General features: G+C 49.8%; 1 protein-coding gene across 1 annotated transcript in view; it reads right to left on the bottom strand.

The window, feature by feature from the left end:
• IGDCC3 (immunoglobulin superfamily DCC subclass member 3) overlaps positions 1–19,797 on the bottom strand; it is a 100,220-nt gene extending 80,423 nt beyond the window's left edge. The window contains exons 1-2 of the mRNA XM_074549155.1: positions 19,488–19,797; positions 9,337–9,642 (exon numbers count right to left, since the gene is read on the bottom strand). Of these exons, the coding sequence (XP_074405256.1) occupies positions 9,337–9,642; positions 19,488–19,554 (373 nt within the window). The 5' untranslated portion in view covers positions 19,555–19,797. The remainder of the gene's footprint in view (positions 1–9,336; positions 9,643–19,487) is intronic.
• Between the last annotated feature and the right edge of the window lie 344 nt (positions 19,798–20,141).

The raw sequence follows: 20,141 nt of genomic DNA, 5'->3' as shown, positions 1-20,141 counted from the left end.
TGTGAAGGTCTACAGCACCCATGAGTGTCCCAAGGGACAAGAAAGCTATTTTCTCTTTGGTAATGCAAAAGAGCTTTAAAGAAAGGATTACTTCTGCTGTCATCTTTCCAATGCCATGTGAAGACACTTCTCATTCCCCTCCCTTTTTTTTTGAGAGACAGTTCAAGCTGACCCCCTTGGGGCCCTGTCTCTTCTCCTGAGCATTAGGATCACTAATGAAAGATGCAGTCAGGACTTTCCCTCCCGCCCCTTTACACGTTGCCGTGGGAAACTATGGTGAGCTGGACACGGCTGCTGCTCTGAGGAAATGAAGTGCCCTGGCAAGCACCCTCACCTCAGCCAGAGCTGCCATGCTGGGGCACAAAGGGATGTGGCTGCACTGCTTGGCCATTCAGACAATGTCACAAGAGCCCAGGACAAGAGCAAACCTCAGGACTGAGGCTGAATGTCCCACTGCCCTCTGGGGAAGATGCTGAGCTGCAGAGAAAAATATGTTTGTGGGCGAACATCACCAAATAACAAGGGAAAATTAGATGGACTGCTGCTTCCTTCCACCTGATCATTTTGGAGATTTGATCAGTACCATAAACCTGTTTGGATTCAAATTCATTTAGGATTTACTTCATGGGAACCCCAAAGGCCCTGAAGAACTTCTTGGCAAAAGAATGCTGCAGCTGATGTTCCTACTTTTCTACCCAAGGCACATCCAATCAAAAATACTCACAATTTTACCAAAGCCATCTGCAAGCTAATTTTAACTGGCACAGCCTGTGCACCTGGACATTTGCAACCAGCCCATCCCAAATACACATTAGCCCTGACTTTTTGTTTTATGCGAAAGCTTAGGAAAACTGGAATCACACTTTTGCAATGCTTAGTGAAGCCATGAGTCCAGCTTGTGCAGTCTTGGTTTTCCTTCTCCTCCTTTTTGAATCCATGACATTCTCCTTGATGAATGAAAGTTCCCCGTGTCCCTTCCCTCTCTGACACCTCCAAATCAGCGTTCCTCTGAGTCTCAGCAAACAGTGCAATCCTTGGGAGGGGGAGCTATGGCTTGGGATGAAAATGGGCATCATCCTGCCCACAGAGCTGGGCAGGGAATGCCATGCACTGCACCCAAAAGCCACCTGGCAACCTGCAGTGCCATGCTCCAAGATGAGCAAGGCGACTGAAGAAACACAAGCTCCTGCTCCTGGTCAAAAACATCTCACAGGGATCAGCCATGACTTGATCTGGCAGGTTTGCTGTCCCTGCCCTTCCCAGGCACAGCAGGCAGGAAAACACTTGGTTTTTCCTTGATGAATAAGCACAGAAGAATCGATCAAATGCAGCTGAGTACAATGCTACAGCTGAAGTATGCACACACTGAACTTCTCTGCTACTGCAACACCACCACTCATTTACACATCAGCAGCCTAAAACTATCTCTTTTGTACACCCAAATTGATCCTCACTCTTAATTAGTGCTCTCAGTTGCAGTAAAATTTCATTTGTTTCTTCCAAATGTGGCCTGATCCATTGTCCCTCTCCCTTGACCTGTGAAAATTAGTCATTGAGCTCAGTGACAGTGGTAAGTGCAAAATGCAGCATCAAAGGGACATAATGGGGCCTCTTAGGACTGACAAAAAACCACCATTAATCAAGGCATGCTCAAGAGGTGCCAGCTTACTTAGGCATGTGAGTGGCGCAGGAGTGCGGCCCTCCCTGGGAAGGCAGAATGCTCAGGGAATGCACAGGGAATGCAGAGGGAATGCAGAGGGATGTGTGGGTGCAGCAGAACCCCCCTGCCCCAAGAGCTGCAGTCTGCCCCACACACCCAGGCACTGCTGCTTCATGGGCAGATGGTCTCTGGTCTCTATGTCCCAGTCCCAGGCATTTGTACACCTGCTGTCCAATAGAGATGCACTTTTCCAGGCTGCTCCTTAGCTGGGAGAGCAGGAATGGAGCTCATCTTTAAAATGCTCTTTAAAGCTCTGCTTTAAGCTCATCTGTGGCCTCTGTCAGGAGTGGCATATGGGACAGACACCAGATCAGGAGAGAGATGTCAGCATCTGCTTTTCCAGAGCTAACACAAGTGTCTGCAGATTCACACAGGTAAACACATGACACTGTCCATCCAGCAGCACCTTGCACGGACCCCTTTCTGTGATCCCAGAACCAAGCTAAGGGGGAAGACACAAACTGCACAAACAGACCAGAGAGCTGTGGTGCTGGAGAATTACACCAGGGATCAGGACCCAAGAGACCTATGGAGAAACCTGCCCAGGTACAAAGATAGGCCAGCCCTGCAGTCACTGAACCAGCAGCAGGGCAGCTGAAACGGTAAGGGACCAATTTTAGCTGGTCTGGCAGACAGAGTTTTAACATCAGAAAACCAAAGCAAAGAGCAAATCTCTCAAAATTCCAACCTCAGTAGCAAACAGTGTGTTTAAACCCTCTCCTGCAAATCCATGTCATTAAACAGAATAACTTGGACTCAGCAAATCCAAATGACTCTCACTTTCAAGGTCCTGCATTCAGAAGCCCACAATGGAGAACAATGAGGTGGGGGAAAAGCTGAGGATCTTGACGCCGCATTCAGAGGCCATCTGGTCCGGCCAGCACAGCCAGCGCTGGGAACGGGCAGCGTCCTGGGCTGAGATTTAATCCCAGCCACTTATTGGGTGACCTCAGGCGAATCGTTTGACCTCCTTTTGCCTCAGTCAACCCAACTGTAAAATTGGGTTTAAAGCAAGAACCTCTCTGAAAACCATATGCTGTGCCTAGGAGGAGTGGAGCAGACTCCCTTCCCAGCAACAGGGCTGCCATGGTGGCTAAAGCTAAAACCAGAGTGGAAGAGGAGGTGCATAGTCAGATCCAGCATCCCCTGATGTCAGGAAGCTCTGGCTGATGACCCTCCCAGGTCCCATCCTGCCAGCTCTGGGAAAGCAGCTTTGGCACCTGTGCAGGGACTCACCCATAAGAAGGGATTTGTGAAGTCTGACCTCACTCATATCACACTGCACCCAAAGACCCCAAACATTCAAAGGTTACTCACTAGATCAAAAGCATGGATTGCTCTGGTGAAATGCTCCCCAAAATTGATTCCTACTCACAGTCTTGGCAATGAACAATGGCAGAAAAGCAGCTCCTCTCTCACCTGGGCCCCAGTCTGGCCCCAGCACTGTGCACCCCTCAGAAAGAAGCAACAGTGCAGGTGAAACACCATGGCCAGCTAACCTGGGTCCCTGACAAACACAAAGCAGCAGTTTGGCCCCCCAGGTGTTCACAGGAGTGTGCAAATCACGGCACTGACTGTAAACGCATTCTGGCCTCAGAGAAGGGAAACTGAGGCACAGCAGGTACATGGATGTCACTGGCCACACCATAGCCAGCTGGGACCCTTGTAGGGCAAAATGAGAATGCAAGCCATATAACCAGAGACCCGCCCTCCTGACGAAAATAATTCAGGAGAGTGGCCCAATACTTTGAGGAGAGGCTGGAGCAGAGCAGCAGGCAGAGGGATGAGCAGGGTACAGGCACACAGGGCTGGGCACTGTGCTGTCCCCACAGGACTGCCCTTGCAGGTATCACAGAGCTTCAACCCACCTTAAAAAAGAAGCAGAGAGCTGCCTCATACTGCAGGTGCAGGCTGCAGAGATGTCAGAACTTCCTCAGCTGTGCTCCAAGAGTTAATTGAGACAAATAACTCAACAGTGCTGCCATTAATGAAATTCTTCTGATATATTTCCCCTGAGCTTTCTATAAATGACTAAGTGACATTACTGCCTGCAGTGCAAAGCCCCTATATGAGAGATAACGCTGCCGGAGCTAAGGTTGGTGCATCCACGTTAGAAGCCTTGGAAAGAAGTGCAAGATGATATTTAAATAACTATCACACTGCTAAGAAATGAGCAGCCAAAAGAAATATGGTCTTATAATATGCTCAAGTCTCAGGATGAATCCTGGCTGTTACATGCAGACGCTGAAATGCAGTGGGTGGTAAGTGACAAACTCTTTTAATCCTGCAAATCTACTAAAATTCCCAGTCAAATCTCCAATTTTCCCCTGGTGACTCCTATATTTGCACATTTGTTTTGCAGCACACACAGGGCCAACTGTACTGCAACAGTATAGATGTGAGAGGCAGCATCACGTGAACCAGCATGTCCTAGGGGCAGCCAAAAGAGCTGATGGAGGGAAATAACCCACTCACCCATCATATCCATCTCCTGGAAACCTCTCACAGTGTTTCTGCTTTACTTAATTTCTTTTGCTCTCATTTTTTTCCTTTAGTAATTCCTCATGGGTATTTTTCCCCTCTGAGACCCACTGCTGCAAGCCAGGAATTTGCTCTGGGCTTGCCATAAGCACTCAAAGCACAGACAATATAGAAACATCACTGGCATTAGGGCTGAGCCCTTCTGCTAAGCATTGGAGAAGAAAGGGCAATAAATATGAGCAGAGCCACAACAGGGGGGGAAAGGGGAAAAAAATCTAGTTTATGGATGGAGGAAACTTGGCACACAACACCAAGAGTTAAACTGCAAGAAAATTCAAATAACCATTAGCAAAAAAGTTCCTGGGAGTAAAAGGAAGACGTCTCCAGAGCTGTAACTGACACCAGGGCAGACCTTTACCTCCAGCACATTTTGCACCAGTAAAACAAGGAGTCACAAAAGCATTCCACCTCCAACAGCAAAAACAGGTTAATTAGTCCTAAGCACAAGCCATAGGTAGGGCTCTGCTGACAACACAGATACTGCACAGGCACAAGAGAAACCAACAGCAAACCCACGTGTTTAAGGTCTGCCTTGACGTTTTGAGCTGAGACTCACAATCTGCATCCCAACAGTGGCATTGCCCAGGAAATACCTTGGTGACAACTTTGGTGCCACCTTATTTAAACCTTAATTTAAAATGCTAACTTCATAATGAGTGGAACAAAACTGTGTAAAAACATTTCCCACTCTAATCCTGGATTGATCCCCCCCAGTATGGCCTTCTTTTGTAATTACATCCCTTTGTGATCTCACTCTAATGCCTTGTATTGTGACCCATAAAATAATCAGCCCCCTTTGTCTCTCCCTAATCCTTTTAGACTTCCTTCTTGTCTCTACACTCTTATAAATGCTGCCATTATTTGGGCTCAGCAGCTCTTCCCACCACCCCAGAGCCTGGAAAGGGGGCTGCAGGTTAAACCCTGAATATATTCTGTGCAGAGGAGCTGAAATGATGGGAAGATCTTTGCTGCTTTAAAATCCCTGTTGGGTTCCCAACCTCCTCCCCTAGCTACACAGCTTGGCAGGGAAACCAACCTGCAAGTTTGCATATGCACCAGCCCTCCCCACTTCTGTATCTTGCTGATGACCTGAAGATGGTGGCCAGTGTGTTTGTGGGACAGCATGCTTGTCCCAGGCTGGGTGAGGGAGCTGCTGCTGCTGCTGCGTGCAGGGATCAATGCAGAGAGGAGTCACAGCATCTGCCTTGCCCAAGCTATCAATCCTGCCCTCCTGCTGGCAGGGTAAGTGCCACGGACAGCCACACACAGTGGGATGCAGGAGCAGAATTTGGGACAGGATGCAGAAGGAAAGGGGGTCAGGGAGAAGAGAAGGGCACAGGGATGTGTGCTGCTATGCTTAACTACAAACCAGTCACCCTGCAGCAAGACATAGGGAAGAAAATGCCTTTACAAGCTCAGATCTGTCCAGAGTTATTATCAGGTCCTGCAGTACCTCAAATACAGGGCAGGTCCAATGCACCAAACTTCAGGAAATTGGGTGTAAATTGCACCAATTGTTCATTTTTTTGGTGTGTTTTTTGTTTGTTTGTTTGTTGTTTTATTTTTGGGGTGGGGGGATTATAGCATCAGATGAAACAGGGAAAATTTTTACTGTCAGGCTGGATACGTGCAGAGCCTGATCCGATACCCAGTTTGATGGTGATTTCCAATTAGTGGTAACTGCTTGTTATTGAGTGATATAATCAATGGGTCTTACTCCACTGGCTGGGCTGTGATTTATGATGATGTGGAGCCAGGTCCATCAAATTACAGCATTGGCAAAAAGAGCTGGAAATGCCACGAGATGACAGAATCAGAGCAAGTGAGGCCAAGTTAAGCAAAGGGTGCTGATGGGAAGAAAGGTGGGTGTGTTCTCGGGAGCCCACCTTCCTGAGGAGTGGACTCTGGATGTTAAAATTGCTCAGAGGGTATCTTCATCCACAGAGAGCCAAACCATGCTCAGCTTCTGGCATGCATAGGGGAAATCCAGCTCCTCAGAGACCTGTGAAAACCCAGCCAAGCCGTGCCTCCAGAGAACACTCTGATATGAAACTGATTTTAATTAAGACAGCTCGGAGTCATGCGAAACTACAGAACTGTCATTGAGAGACAGAAAGGATCTGTATTCAATAACCTGATCAGATTATAAAAACATGTTGCATTCCACAACCTTTTAAACTAACACACCAGGGTTTGAGCAGACACAGAAACAGCAACTGAAAGAATTCCAACTGGGGTGTTAGGCAGAGGGTAGAAATGCTGAGGGCCTCCCTGCTCAGCTCAGTCACACGTAGGCTTCTTGCACACTTGTGCTTGTTCAAAAAAAAGTTACACTACAAAAATATTATCAGTGTTTTTAGCACTTGACCAGCCAGTCCACAAACCACCCAAGGTCTGCTTCCTTCCACTGAGTATCTTTGATTAACAATGGTGACATACAGAAATACCCCAGAATTTAATGAAATCAATTTAATGAGTTAATTTTTAGGAGGAAGGGTTTAAGATGTGCCCTCTTGGTGAGGAAACTGCTAGCACCTTGAGCTCATCAAGGGCTCACGCGCAGTGGCTGAGAGCAGCATATTCTTCCAGTTAAATTTTACTCAATGCCAAGTGTTGAAGTAAATTTGAAACATAAAAATATGATATCGAGCCCACATTTCCTGAATGCAAATATGTACATTCCTCCAAGCCAAGAAGATTATATTCCAAGCAATAATACAAAGCCGGGGTCTGTAACGGTGATACGAGACTAACAGCCTGCCTTTGAAGACAGCGAAAAGTGCAACAGAGCTCTCGAGGGGCTCCGCTCTGTCAGATCTCTTTTATTCCTCTGTAGCATGGCCTTGATCAACTTTCAAGATTTTTGTTTGTGAAAGGTTTTTATTTCTCCTTTGCTTTTGTGTTCAGATGTCAGGCTCAGAGGGAAGAAGAGATCAGCACTGGGATGAGGTTTTACCCACTGGCAGTATTTACTCTGCTCTGCAAAGGTCTGCTTAGCACTTGGGTTTTTTTTCCCTTTCCCTTCCAGGCAGCCAGCACCCATTCCTTCGATGCAAAAGTCCCTAAAATGGGGATAATTACCCTTCTCCTTCGACTTGCTGATTGGGACTTGGAGCAAGGAAAATCACTGTCTCTTGTGTATAACCACCCTGAGACTTGGGGGCCCAGGGTACAACTGTGATTCATTCTCAGGAGATTTTATCTACGATTAAGCAGACTCCTAAGTGCAAGTGTGTGTTCCTGCGGCTCAGGCACAGCAGGGGAGCTTGCCCTGAGCAGCAGGTTACATTTACCCACAACATCCTGTTTGATTCCCATTATCTGCACGCACCTGTGGCATCAAGGCTTGTGGGGGGGGGGCCTGTTTGTGCTGGCTTCACCCAGACCTCTTCTCAGGGCTGGCAACAAACCAAGCCTGAAGCTAGAATAGAGTCCAGAGCATTTTCAACACGATCCCTTTTTCATTTTGATTCATGTGAAACTACGGCTACAAAAGGAAACGCTATTCAGGGACACACAGCACATCACATACATATTGATGCAGGAGCCAAGATAACAGTGTTTATTGACAATCCACAATCTCAAAGGTAATTCCTCTGGCTCTCATGTCTCCAGTTTACAGGTCCAAGAAGTTTGGCATTGTGCTTGTGCATGAGTCGGCTTCCAGCTCATAAATGCCAGAGCCATTCACCAAAAGTGCTCCAAGGTTTAGCACCACAAGACTGACAAGTCTGAGATCCAGCTGCTAATCTGGCAAGGCCCCAAAGCCCTTGGCTCCTGGACAATGTCACTTCTTACACTCCTGAAAAGCTAGGTTTGCAGATGGCCACTTCATGTACTCGGGAATTGTTATACACAAGGGCTGGAGTGTTCCCTTGGTGGGCTGCCAGCCGGCCCTGGCACTGCGGGAAGCGGGCGGCAGCGTTCCAAAAGGCCCCCAGGTTGGGAAAGGCAGACAAGACCTCAGCCCCAGACTTTGCCTTAGACTTTTCCTGCTTTGCACCAAAAAAATCATGGTGATATTAGCAATTGCAACAGAAGCATTAGTAAGTTGCTTGCACAGAAGGAAGAGCAGTAGCCAAACAAGCTGGAGAACCCTTCAGCAAAACTTAACAAACCAGCGTTCTGTCAGGTCTCGCAGCTGTACCACACACCCATCCTCACACTCACATAGAAATTACATCCAGCAGCAGCTTCCGGTTAAATGCAAAAAGGATCAGTGGCTGCACTCCCAGAGCCCCCAGACAGTCTGTGGGCAAAGAAAGCCACCAACACAACAGGGAAGCCACTACAGACCCCCCAGCTCTGCTGGGTGTCAGTCCTGGGACAAACACCAACCAGCAACCAGAGCTGAGAAGGGAGAACCAGGAGATCCAACAGGACCCAACTGCTCTGGCCCAGGCAAAGCAACGGGCTAATGTCAGGTAGCGTGCAGAGCTGGAGTCACAGCCTGCCCTGGAGTTCTTCCTCCCCCACCTTTAAATTTCATTCCCTCACTGGCATTTTCATCTCTCTCCTCCTCCAGGCTCCCCCATTAGACAATCTGTCTGGTGTTGTTAGCCTTGCCCCCAAAGGCACTGCCACACCAGGTAGTAAATAAGACCTTGCTGCCTCTACACTGCCAGCATTAAATAACAAAATGAAAGATACCATGACCTTCAGGAGGTCTTTGCCTATGGTTTGGGAAGTGCTGCCTGCCGAGCAGAGCCCAGCTGTGCTGCACAGCAAAGAGGCTTCCAAACTCACTGCAGCAGATACACAAACCACAGACTACTTCACCACATGATTTTAATGTAACTTACACCTCCAACACAGAGAATTCGCTGTTGGAAGGTGGCTTTTAGTTTTCTACCCAAGAAAGCTCATGAGCTCTTCTTTCACATTTGGACAGCTACACAGATTAGATGCCAGCCAGATTTTGACACCATCTCCAGGGTTTTTCTCTCTTCCCTCTCTTTAACCCCCGCTCCATGAAAACCCAGCACCCACCATGCTGCCCTCCTGTTTCCCAACACAGCCAGTGCCCCTTGTGGGATTGCCCTGTGAGGTGGGGGTGGGACGCTGTCTGTACTCACTTGCTGCCTGAATCTTTGCCTTGCGGCTCACCAGCAGCCCGTAGTGGTTCTGTGCCATGCAGTCGTACTCGCCTTCATCCGAGGACCCATCTCCCCGCAGCCTCTGGAAGCGGGAGACGTAGAGAGACCCGTTGGCCAACATAAAGGCGTTCTCACTGTCCACGATCATCACGCCATTCTTCCGCCACGTGATGGTGATGGGCTGGATGCCCTCCACCTGGCAGTAGAGGATCAAGGGTTGCTCCTGCACAGCTATGTCATCACTAGGCTCCACAACGAACGCCAGCTCGGAGGAACGGCCAAAATCTAAAATGAAGAGAGTAGGGCAGAGTCAGCAGCACGTCCAGGAGCAGCAGCAAGAGTCAACTGCTATGGCAGGTATTAGGATGATGGAAACATTTGGAATGTGCTACAAAGTGCAAGTGTTTCTGAGAAACACAAAACCCACAGGCACGCTTTGCCTCCCAAGAGGCTCTGAACCTCGAGGTGCAATTTCTTAAAGCACAACCACAGGCAAAGTCCTTCGAGGCTGCCTTTGGAGGCTCCAGTGCAGGGGACAGGCAGGCACATCCCTGCAGCAGCTTGCCAAACCCTAGCTCCACTCCATACTGCCCTGAGAATTGCCTTTCACCTCCCATTGCAGGTGTGCAGCATTCAACAATTAAAACTTGCACAAACATAGGGCACCATCCCTTCCCAGCCCAGAAGTGCACGCAGTGCTGGAAAGCCATTCCTCTCCCCACAGAGCCAGGCAGAGGGGCTGTGCCGTGCCCCAGACCCGTTTGCAGCACAGCCGGCGGGGTGAGGGGGGGATCAGCAGCTCCCGATCCAGACCATATTGCCACCGGCATCTTCCCGACACTTCTCGCGCTTGGCAGAGCAGGAGGCTGTTTGCCTCTCGCACGCAACACCGCGCCCTTCTGTCGCCTTGGTCTCCCTCACGCTGTAACAGGCAATGCATGGTGCTATTCAGCCCTTAATGAAGAGCAAGTTAAGCACCAAAATACAAATGCACAATGTTCCGGCTCAGCCACACAAAAGGTTTCTTGCAAAGCAATTACGCTAAACGATGTCCACGAGAGATAAGTTATTGCAGAATTTGTACCAACAATAGGCAAACCCTCACTTCCCATGACACAGATACGTCCTAATTTACTTCTTTTGCCACAAGAGCATTTAAACGCTGTGTCTTTGGCACGTTATGCTTCACTTGGTCACAGCACACCTTTTGAGGGTACGATTTGCCCTGTAGCCATGATCAGACACTACAGAAGATGACAGAAATAGAACTATTGCTTAAAGATTGGCCAAAATACATGTAGACATGAAAGACAAAAAGAGACCAAGAAAGGAGAGTTACATAGATATTTGAAGGCTGTAAATGAAGGGATGGAGGTGAACTGGGTTTTTTTAAAGAGGAGCAATGGTGAAGAAATTACAACAGAGTAAGAAAACTACAGTTTCATCCAAATACGGAGAGAGCCTTTCCAACAGTTCACTTCACCTCTGGCCCTTCAAGGTGGGGGTTTCCCAACCTGTCATAGAGCTTCTTTCCTCTTTCACAGGCCCAGAGGAACCAACTCCACAGATACTCACAGAACTGGGATGCACACAAGCAATATCTCTTGCCAAACACCAGCCACAGCACAGGCTTTGTGATACCTGTCCCTCATAGAGACCCCACCAAGGACAGGATCCCCCCACACGAGGCTCAAAAGCAGGGTGGAGGGCAGACTGTTAATGCATAGTAAGAATAACAGAGATGAGAAGAGGCAGTTACACTAAAGAAAAAGAAGAAAAAAAGCCTGTCTTTTCTGCTCTGCAAACCCAGTGAGATTTTTTTTTTCTTTCTTTCTGTAAATCCCCACTGCTTTCTACGGCAACTTAAATTGGATTACGGGGGATAAACATTGAGTGCAACCTGAGCCGAGGCAGATGGACGGAGCAGACAAAGACAGCAGTGGTACTGCAGGGCCAGGCCAAAGGTACTGCCAACGAGGTATGAGTGTGTGCAAGGAATGGACAAACCCCACTTAGTGACAGGCACCTAAAACACACACTTTATTAACCCATTAAGTCTTAAAATGTCAGGCTAGCTCCAGCCATCTCAGTGATCTATCGCTCACTGTGACTCCTTTTTTATGAGATAGCCCTGGGGTCCTCTCAGCAAGTCAGACTGCAGCCAGCACAAACCCATCAATTACTTTTTTTTGTGAAAATTAAGGAATTAGATGAATGCTCTGCATTTTTCTGCAAAGTGGCCAGAGTCTCAACACCACGCTGGGGCCCCATTCCCTGTGTGAGTCCTCTGGCGAGTTAGGTAGGATAAAGACCCTTCCATCCTGATGCTGAGCCAAGAGGGACTTGTGACTCCAGAAAATTGAAGATTTCAGGATTTAGCCTAATGTGCAATCAGAAAAAAATCCATAATTAAATAAATGCCCCATCTTCCCCCAGCACCCCTGTACTCTTAGATAAAACAGCTTATTATTATATGTACAATAAAAGGAAGAATCAACATAATTACATGCCCTTCCCACAATTGCTGTCATTATAACAACCATCATTAAGGCCTGTGATTGGAGATAATCATGTTTGCCTCCATAAACATTCGGTCTGCATCCTCACTCCAGGCTGCTCGAGCTGCAGGAGTGATGATGCTCCTGATTAGGACTGGGCTCCTCAGACACTTGCTGGAGTGGGGACAGGCACTGCTCCTGGGTCTCCTTGGGCTGCACTCAGGAGCAGGACTGTGCCTTGAGGCGTGGCACTGTGCAACTGGTTTGTTACCTGTAGACACCTTGCAGTGTCCAGAAGCACCCAAATTTCAACTTAACTTGGGTTTTTCTCATGGGATGCTTATCAGACCTTGAAGAAATCTTGCTGCCTCCTTCCTGGAGTTTCAGGGCCAGGTGACCAACTAACCAGATGCATGGGGGGAAGCTAGATCACCCCACCTGGAGATCTGGGAGAAGCCAAACTTTGTTTATTCTCTGTCTCAAAGGCAGACTCTGAACACAGAGCCCTTTTTTCCCAGGACGCTCAGGATGAGAGACAAAGGGACAGATGCTCCCAGAGGAATCTCCATAGTGGGACAAGAAGATTCCTGGTGTTTGCTCTAGAGATCAGCTCAGAGGAGCCAGAGGGAGAGCACAGACAGGATAAGGAATGGGATAATGGTGGGAGAGATGAACCCACCCAATTCCATCAGCATAAAGAACTGATTGCAGTTACCAGTGAGGCACAGAAATGATGCTGCAAAGTTGGAAGTAAATGATACTCCAAAGGCACATGGAAATAGTAAAAGTGCAATTAATTGAGAGACAGCAAGGAAATTGCTGAGGCTGTGCACATTCACTCAGGGAGTCTGAAAGTCCCATCCCTCTCCAACAGCTGGCTGTGTATCCAAACCCCTCTAATCGCACACAACATCCCAGGTACCTCCCAAAACAGACTGCAAGGCAGCATGGCTCCCAGGCAGTCCCTGCTCGAGGCAGGAACTGTACAGCTCTGCTGGTGGCAGCTCGAGTTTGCAGTTGGAGCCGGGGCGTCGGGCAGGCAGCTGAACAGCCCGCGTGTCTCGACGCCGGCAGCGCGTGAGGGAAAACTGCTTTGCTTCTGCAAAGGGATGGAGGGAGGAAGCGTGATTAGCTCTGACATAAAGGCCACAAGAAAATTACTGGAATCCTCATTCTACAAGTCTCCTTTTGAGAAACATTTACCATCTCCCTGAGCAATATAATATGTGACTATATGTGCAAATATTTAACAAAAACTACTTCCCCTATTGATCAAGCAAGCCAGGCATACTCAGAGAAACCAATTAGCACTTGTGCTTTTGAACCAAGAGATTTATTTAGCAATGAGAGAAAGAACTTCAAATTAATGGGAAGCTTAAAAGACACTTTGAAGTACATTTAAAATAAAATTAAGTTTAATTATTTTTTTACTTGACACTGTAATGCACATTCAGGGTTTCAAAAGAACTTGCTTATACCCCTGTATTGTCCTTTTCCATTTGGGAAACATGATTTTGGCTTCCCCTCCTGTGCTTCAGTGACTAATGTGACTGCTCTAATTAGCGGTGCCATCCATGGCCAAGGACCTCAGTCACACCCTGGCTCATCCTCCTGGAGCCCATCCAGAGCCGCAGCCAGCAGGGCCATCCCTGCCCCGGGAGCACGTGGTCCTGACAGATGAAGCCTGTATTATTACTCCTGTTCTAGACAGGGAACATTAATCACAGAGGGATGAAATAAGCTGCCAACAGCCCGCTCTGAGCTTGTGGCAAGGCGAGATATTGTGGGAGTAGTTGGGTCCACCCCGCTTCTCCTGGTGCAGCATCACTGCGAGCACTGCTGGGGAGACTGAGGTAGCACCAGCTCCTTCCTCATCTCACCAACAGCATGCCATCCACCTGCAAATTGCCTCACATCAGCACAAATTTGCCCCCTCTGATTTATTGTGTTTATTCCCAGCATAACACAGCCTTAATCAGCAGCATAACCACCACCAAGGAGAACCACTCCAGTGCTGCTCCAATAAAGTCAAAAGAAGATGGGCATGACCAGAGGCTTTTAGTGGGATTTTATAGGTCAGTATCTGGACCAAAAACCTGGATGCAGGTTGGGCCATGAACATGAAAAATAGCTCCTGTTTTTCCAGTGGTGGGTTGTTTTTCATTCAAATCCTTCTGCAAATGGAAGGATATGGAAGGAAGAGATATATGGACCTGAAAGATGTTCTCCAACAGATTATAACAAGCTTCAGGCTGATGAAATTGGCAGCCTAAAAATCCAGCTGGTGCCCTCTTAAATCTCCTTGAGCCTGACCCAGACCCTAAGGAGAAAAGCACTGCACTGCAGTAAAGTGCAAATTGGCTCTTTAGGGCATCCAGAAAATTTACATTTAAAGAAGAGGAGAATAGGCTGTAACAGGCCCCACATCTTGCTGGCAGTAAAGTTTATTAGCTCAGAATTTTTTATTCCCTTTCCTTTTGGACAGGAGGTTATATAAAGCGATTTTTCCATCAGGGAGCATAAACCACATCCACTCGTTAAACGATTGCAGGAGGTCCCTGACCTCCTAACAGAGAGGGATAACACAACTTCTCAGCCACCTGACAGAGAACCCAAAAACACCCAGCATTGCTGCCCTCACTGGGGACACCGAGTTTAGCTGAGGAAGGCAAGGAGCATGAAGAGCCAAAGAAGTTGCCCCAAATAATTTTCAGATGTTTGAGACCAGACTGAGCAATTCCCAGGAGGTCGCTTGTTGAACACTCTGGAAGCACTCACAGCACAAAGAGCCTTTCTAGGACAAGCCCCAATCCTTGTGGGCTCCCCCATATCTAAAGAAGGCGGGATAAAACCTGTTGGTATAGCTGGAAAGGGCAAAGACCTTTCCTGAGCTAATTACCCACAGCAGCTCCATCCAGCCAGGCATCCTGAGAGCATGGCAGCACGCCATGGGTAGGATGCACTGTTATTTGCATTCCCCACGTATTTCACAGCCCTGACCAGATCACAGCCTCACCACAGAGGGCAACAGCGGCACAAACACAGAGCAGGGAACAACCATGCACAAATAGAGAGCAAAGGCACGGCCAAGATGGGAAATGCTGTGCCAGAGCCAGAGTCCCGCAGGCTTCAGCTCCCAAGGCTGCTCTAACACAGAACAGGGGAACAGCTGGTTCATTCCCTGACCCTGCAGGAAAGCATCAGGGAGGGGCTGTCCCCACAGCCGGGCCCTTGCACTGAGCCAGCAGGGAATGGACTGGCCACTCAGTGAGTGACAGTGCCCACGGATCAGAGATGGTGGCTGGCAGGATGGCACAAGGCTGCCAAAGGAGCCACAGGTGCCTTGGCATCACAGTGCCAAACTCCACCAGCCAACACAGCCCTTGAATTTCAGCTTGAGTTCTGGCAGGCTGGGATGGCATACAAGGAAAGGGAAGGGAAGAGAAGGAAAGGTCTTTCTGCAGCAAAGTTAGTGTGCACACGACAAACTTTGAAACTCTTAATTGTATCCAGGGGATACAATTAGTATCAATACAATTACAGAAAGCAAACTCAGCACTCTCTCCTCCCTGCCATCCCTTTTGCCTTATCACCTCCCACCCTGAAATTCAGGATGGAGGAAAGCATCTTGCTGTTCTCAAGGAGCTGAGCACTGCACGGATCCCTGCTCGCTCCAAAACCAGCACCTTGAAACACGAGCTCTTCTCTCTCTTTTCACTGCTCTCAGGTTTCAGCAGCAACGACCCTTCTGCAAAAGCATCTTCACAGCTCAGCAGAACCATTCACCACGACCCACATCCCCTGACTTGCCATCAGCTTCATCAACACAATCTCATGTGCAAGAACAACAACAACAAAAAAAAACCAACCAGGCAGCAAATCCTTGACTCTGCTCTGAAACTCTGGTTTTAAATTACCAACACGGAGCAGGTCTGGGTTGTTAAGTGACTGGGCTGCTCTCGAGTGGAGGGTGCGATACCACGGTGACATCTGATACAACAGCAGGGCCAGATCAGTGTGCTCTGTGCTTTCCTCCTGCACTCGCCTATTTGCCTCTCTCGTCTCTTAAAGTGCAATTATTGACATGTTCGCCTTCTTAACCATCAGTTTTATAAGCTTGCCAATGACTCCTGAACATGTGTAAACAATTATTTTTATTTTCTTGCAAAACCAAAATGTTGGATATTCTTTTGGATAAGCAGACTCGGGTAGATTTTCATGAGCTCTGCTACATAATTTATTAGTTTCTAAACTCTGTAAAACTAAAAGCTCCACTAAAGTTCAAATAAGTTTGTGATTTCAAAATAATTTTGAATGGACTGTTCCTGTTTCTGACTAATGTTACACAATTGATTCAAATGGGAATTCTTAATCTGCAGAGGTAGATTCTTGCATTGTTTTGTTAGTTAAATAAAAGGACAATATCATGGGCCAGGAGTGTAAAGCATGAAATATTGTAGGGGAAAAGGAACCAAGAAAAAAGCATCTTCTGTCCCAGATCTGCTGCAGGCTGCAAAATTAAGTACATGGCTTTGGAGCATAGTGTAAGGGTCTATGAAGCAAGGGCTGGCATTGCATGGGGTCACTGCTTGGCACTTCACACACTGTGACACAGGACCCTTGAGAAATAAGGAAATCATAACTAAAAAAGTTCAGGCAGACAGAAAGAGGGAGAAAGACCTTCTTGTTTGCACAGATAAAATGAGAGCAGTTTTGCAGCTCTCTGTGAGGCAGAGCTGCTGCTGAGCTCAACCATGCTGGCCCGTGCCAAGCTGACAGCACATGGGCCAAACCTGGGATTGAACAGGATGGAGAGGATGGGGAGCCAGGCTGTAATCCTGCATCTGGGACTCTCTGCCCAGATCCTCTCCCCTGGAACCCTCTGCAAGCTCCTAAGCGAGCATGGGAACTTGTTCTGGGCCAGATCCAGAGCCTGACAGGTCACAAGAAGCACAATTACAACAGCTTAATAATTCTAACTCCATTCTCAGGGGGTGGTGGGGCAGATTAGAAGGGGAGAAACCTGTCCTGTTGCCCCCTCTCTCACCTGGCTTCATACACTTCCAAAGTTCACTCTGGGCACCCTGCTGGCCCCAGCAGGTGCCTGAGTGCCACGAGCACGGGTGGCTGCACACTCACACCCCTGTGCCAGCCTTGCCCTGAGCACAGGTCCCAAAGGTGGTGCACACTGACACAGCTGTGCAATGCCTGCCCCCTTTCATGGGCTGCCTGCTGCCTCCACGCGGGAAAACCACATCCTGAGATTCTCCTGTTGAACTCCCGAGAGAGACGAAGCCCAAACGTGGGCTTGAATTTCATACCGAGTCTCTGAGCGTTACTGGGGAAATGATACCTGATACTCTCTATGTATATTAAGAAAAAAGACAGGGTATTACACCAATTTAGTAGAAAGCAATCCTTTTTTTTCGTCTGAAAAAAAGACAACAAAGCCATACAGAGTAGAAATTAGTGAAAGCTTATAGCTTCAATAATTTAGAAGTTAAGCCTACTTAAACATAAATGACGACGCTTAATTCCAAGGCTGTTACTGAGCAGAGCCGGGGAGCCTCTCGTATCCTATGCCTGCCTTTGAATGCCGGGCTCAGCAATAACAGACAAAAGCTGTCCACCACCCAGAACAAAGAGCTCCAGGAAATTAAAAAAAAAGAAAAAAAGAGAAAAAAAAAAAAAAAAGAAAATACTGTCTCGCTGCTGAGCCCACTCCCGCGGGCTGACCAGCAGCTCCCAGTGCCTGGTGCACAGTCGCCAGAGCAGCATTTTGGGGAGCTCGAAAAGCACAGGGCTGGGAGCGGAGCATCGTGTCCCGCAGAGCGCGGCACTGCTCCCACACAGCATCCCCGGCGAGGCTGCTCCGCCGCTGACACTGACGCGGGAGCGTTTACTGAACTCAGCAGGGCGCACAAACACCGTACCTCGCTGTAAACCGCGCCGAGAGCACACAAACCCACCGGAGGGGGGGAAACACCGTCAGAACCAAAAAACTTTGGAAGTGCAGCCAAACACTCCTCAGCAAGGCCAGCAAAACACACCCCGAAGTCAGGAGCCACTGACCCGCCGAGGCGCAGCATAAACAAACACACGGGGCAATTTGGACAGCAGCAGGCGATAACCCAGCCGCAAATTCAAGTTGCTAAAGTTCTGCTTTCAAGCATTCACTTCTTTCGCTTTCCTCCGTCAGAAAAAAAAAAAAAAAAACGAAAAAAACCATACAAAACAAAACAAACTTTTTAAATCATCCTCATTGTACTACTCAGGAATCTTAACACAATAACAAGACCTGCTTCATTACATCCACTTCACAGATCATTTCTATTTTCCGCGAGTTCCACTGGCTTCTCCTCCTCGCGCGGTTGCTACGGACCACGTGGCGAGATTTATGATACGACTAACCCACAGCTTTGCTTTCTAAACACCCTAGCAGCTAATCTTTGATAAATCTAAGACACACTTTTCTCCCTCTAACCATGCTGGGCTGCTTACAGGGCTTTTTAAAAATAATTAATAGAATAAGCACAGAACGGTTTGGATTGCAAGAGACTTTAAAGACCATCTCGTTTCAACCCCCCGATATGAGCAGGGACACCTTACACTAGCCCAGGTTGCTCAGTTCCTACTTTTCCTTATCTAGAAGGCTGTTAAAGAGAGACTAGAACAGGACGCACACGGGTGTTTTGCTGCAGAACAGCATCTTTGTCAGATTAGACCCATGCATCACCAGCAGAAGAAAAACACTGTCATTTATCCGCAGGACATGTGCACAGTAGGTCCAGGGAAAGCTCTTTTTGTAGTCCGGCCAGGTGGACCGTGCTACAACCAATGCGGACAGAGCTGGCGTTACAGGAGAGCACAATATACTTGTAGGTCTGAAGTTGCTCGCCCTCATCCCTGCAACTTGTCTCCCAACATCTCTCGCTATCACAGCTTTTGCTGTCCGAACGCGACGCGTCCGTCGGGCGCTGCCTCCCGCTCCCACCCGCTGCCGATCCCGGCGGCTCTCACGATCCGGGCACGGGTGGATGGCCAGCCACGCCACTGCCCCGGTAGCCACCACACCCCTCCCCAGCGCCAGCGGCGGGGGCTCGGGCTCCACAAACACCACCGTCCCTCCCCAGAGCCCCCCGCACAAGGGGCTTCCAACTGGAAGCACAGCTCCTGGGGAGCACTTCGGGATGGGCTGGGGATGAAGGCGCTGGATGGGCGCGTGCGGGACTCCGCAGCCCCAAGCCACGACCCCTGCTCGCCCTCCCGGAGGAACGCGCCCCGTTCCCGCGGAGGGACGCTGACCCGCGGGGACCCCCATGCCGCACCGGCGGCACACGCGGAGCTGCTCGGCCCCGGTCAGCCCCCGCGGCGGCCCCGAGCCACGGGGAAGGGCAGAGTGCGGGACTGCGAGTGACCGCGGACGAGCGAGGGGAAACGGGACCGGCGGCAGGGATGGCGAGGGACAAGGGGACGAGCAATGCCCCTGGCCATCTCGGGGGTGATGAGGGGACGCGAAGTGCTGTGAAGGCGGACGGAACGGCCGCGGGGAACGGCGCCGGTGCCGGGCGCGGCGGCGGCAGGTCCATGTCCGCGCTCCCGCCCGCTCCCCCAGCCCAGCCCGGCTCTTACCTCCGCGGCAGACAAGCAGCAGCAGCCCCAGCAGGCAGGCGGGCAGCGCGGAGCCCGGCGGAGCCATGGCATCCCGGGCGGGCGGGCTCGCCTCCCTGCGCCCCACGGGGAGGGAGCAGCCCGCCGGCAGAGAGGGAGGGAGGGGAGGAGGGAGTGCGGCCAGGCGAGAACCACCCCCAGCTGTGGGGCGGGCGGGAGAGGGGGGGAAAAAAAGGAAAGGGAAAAAAGGGGAAAAGCGGCTCTCAGCGGTGCTGCCCTCGGCGCGAACACGCCGCCGCGCCGGGCGGGCGGGGGGCGGCGCTGAGGGAGCGGGGCCGCCGGCGGGCGGGGGGCGGGCGGGCAGCGCCTTGCGCCATCTTGCGCATTCGCCGGGGCGCCGGCAGCGCTGGCCGGGCTGAGGGGTGGGGGCGGCTCCGTGAGGGGCCAGTCCGCGCCCGGGACCCGCGGGGAGTGTGCAGGGAGCCTCGTGGGTCTGCCTTCACCGGAGCCCCCTCACGGCGCTCCCGTCACAGAGCACGTCTCAAAACCTACTCACGGGTCGAGCCTCACAGATCTCCCCTCATGTGTTTCGCTCACCAGAGCCCCTTCGCGTTTCTCCCTTCACAGGAGCTCTCTCTTTCAGAACCCACTCGCGGCTCTCCCTCACTGGTGCCG

Source organism: Zonotrichia albicollis, chromosome 11 (assembly GCF_047830755.1).
Source record: "Zonotrichia albicollis isolate bZonAlb1 chromosome 11, bZonAlb1.hap1, whole genome shotgun sequence".
Classification (NCBI taxonomy): Eukaryota; Metazoa; Chordata; class Aves; order Passeriformes; family Passerellidae; genus Zonotrichia; species Zonotrichia albicollis.
This window is presented reverse-complemented; position numbering and strand designations above follow the sequence as displayed.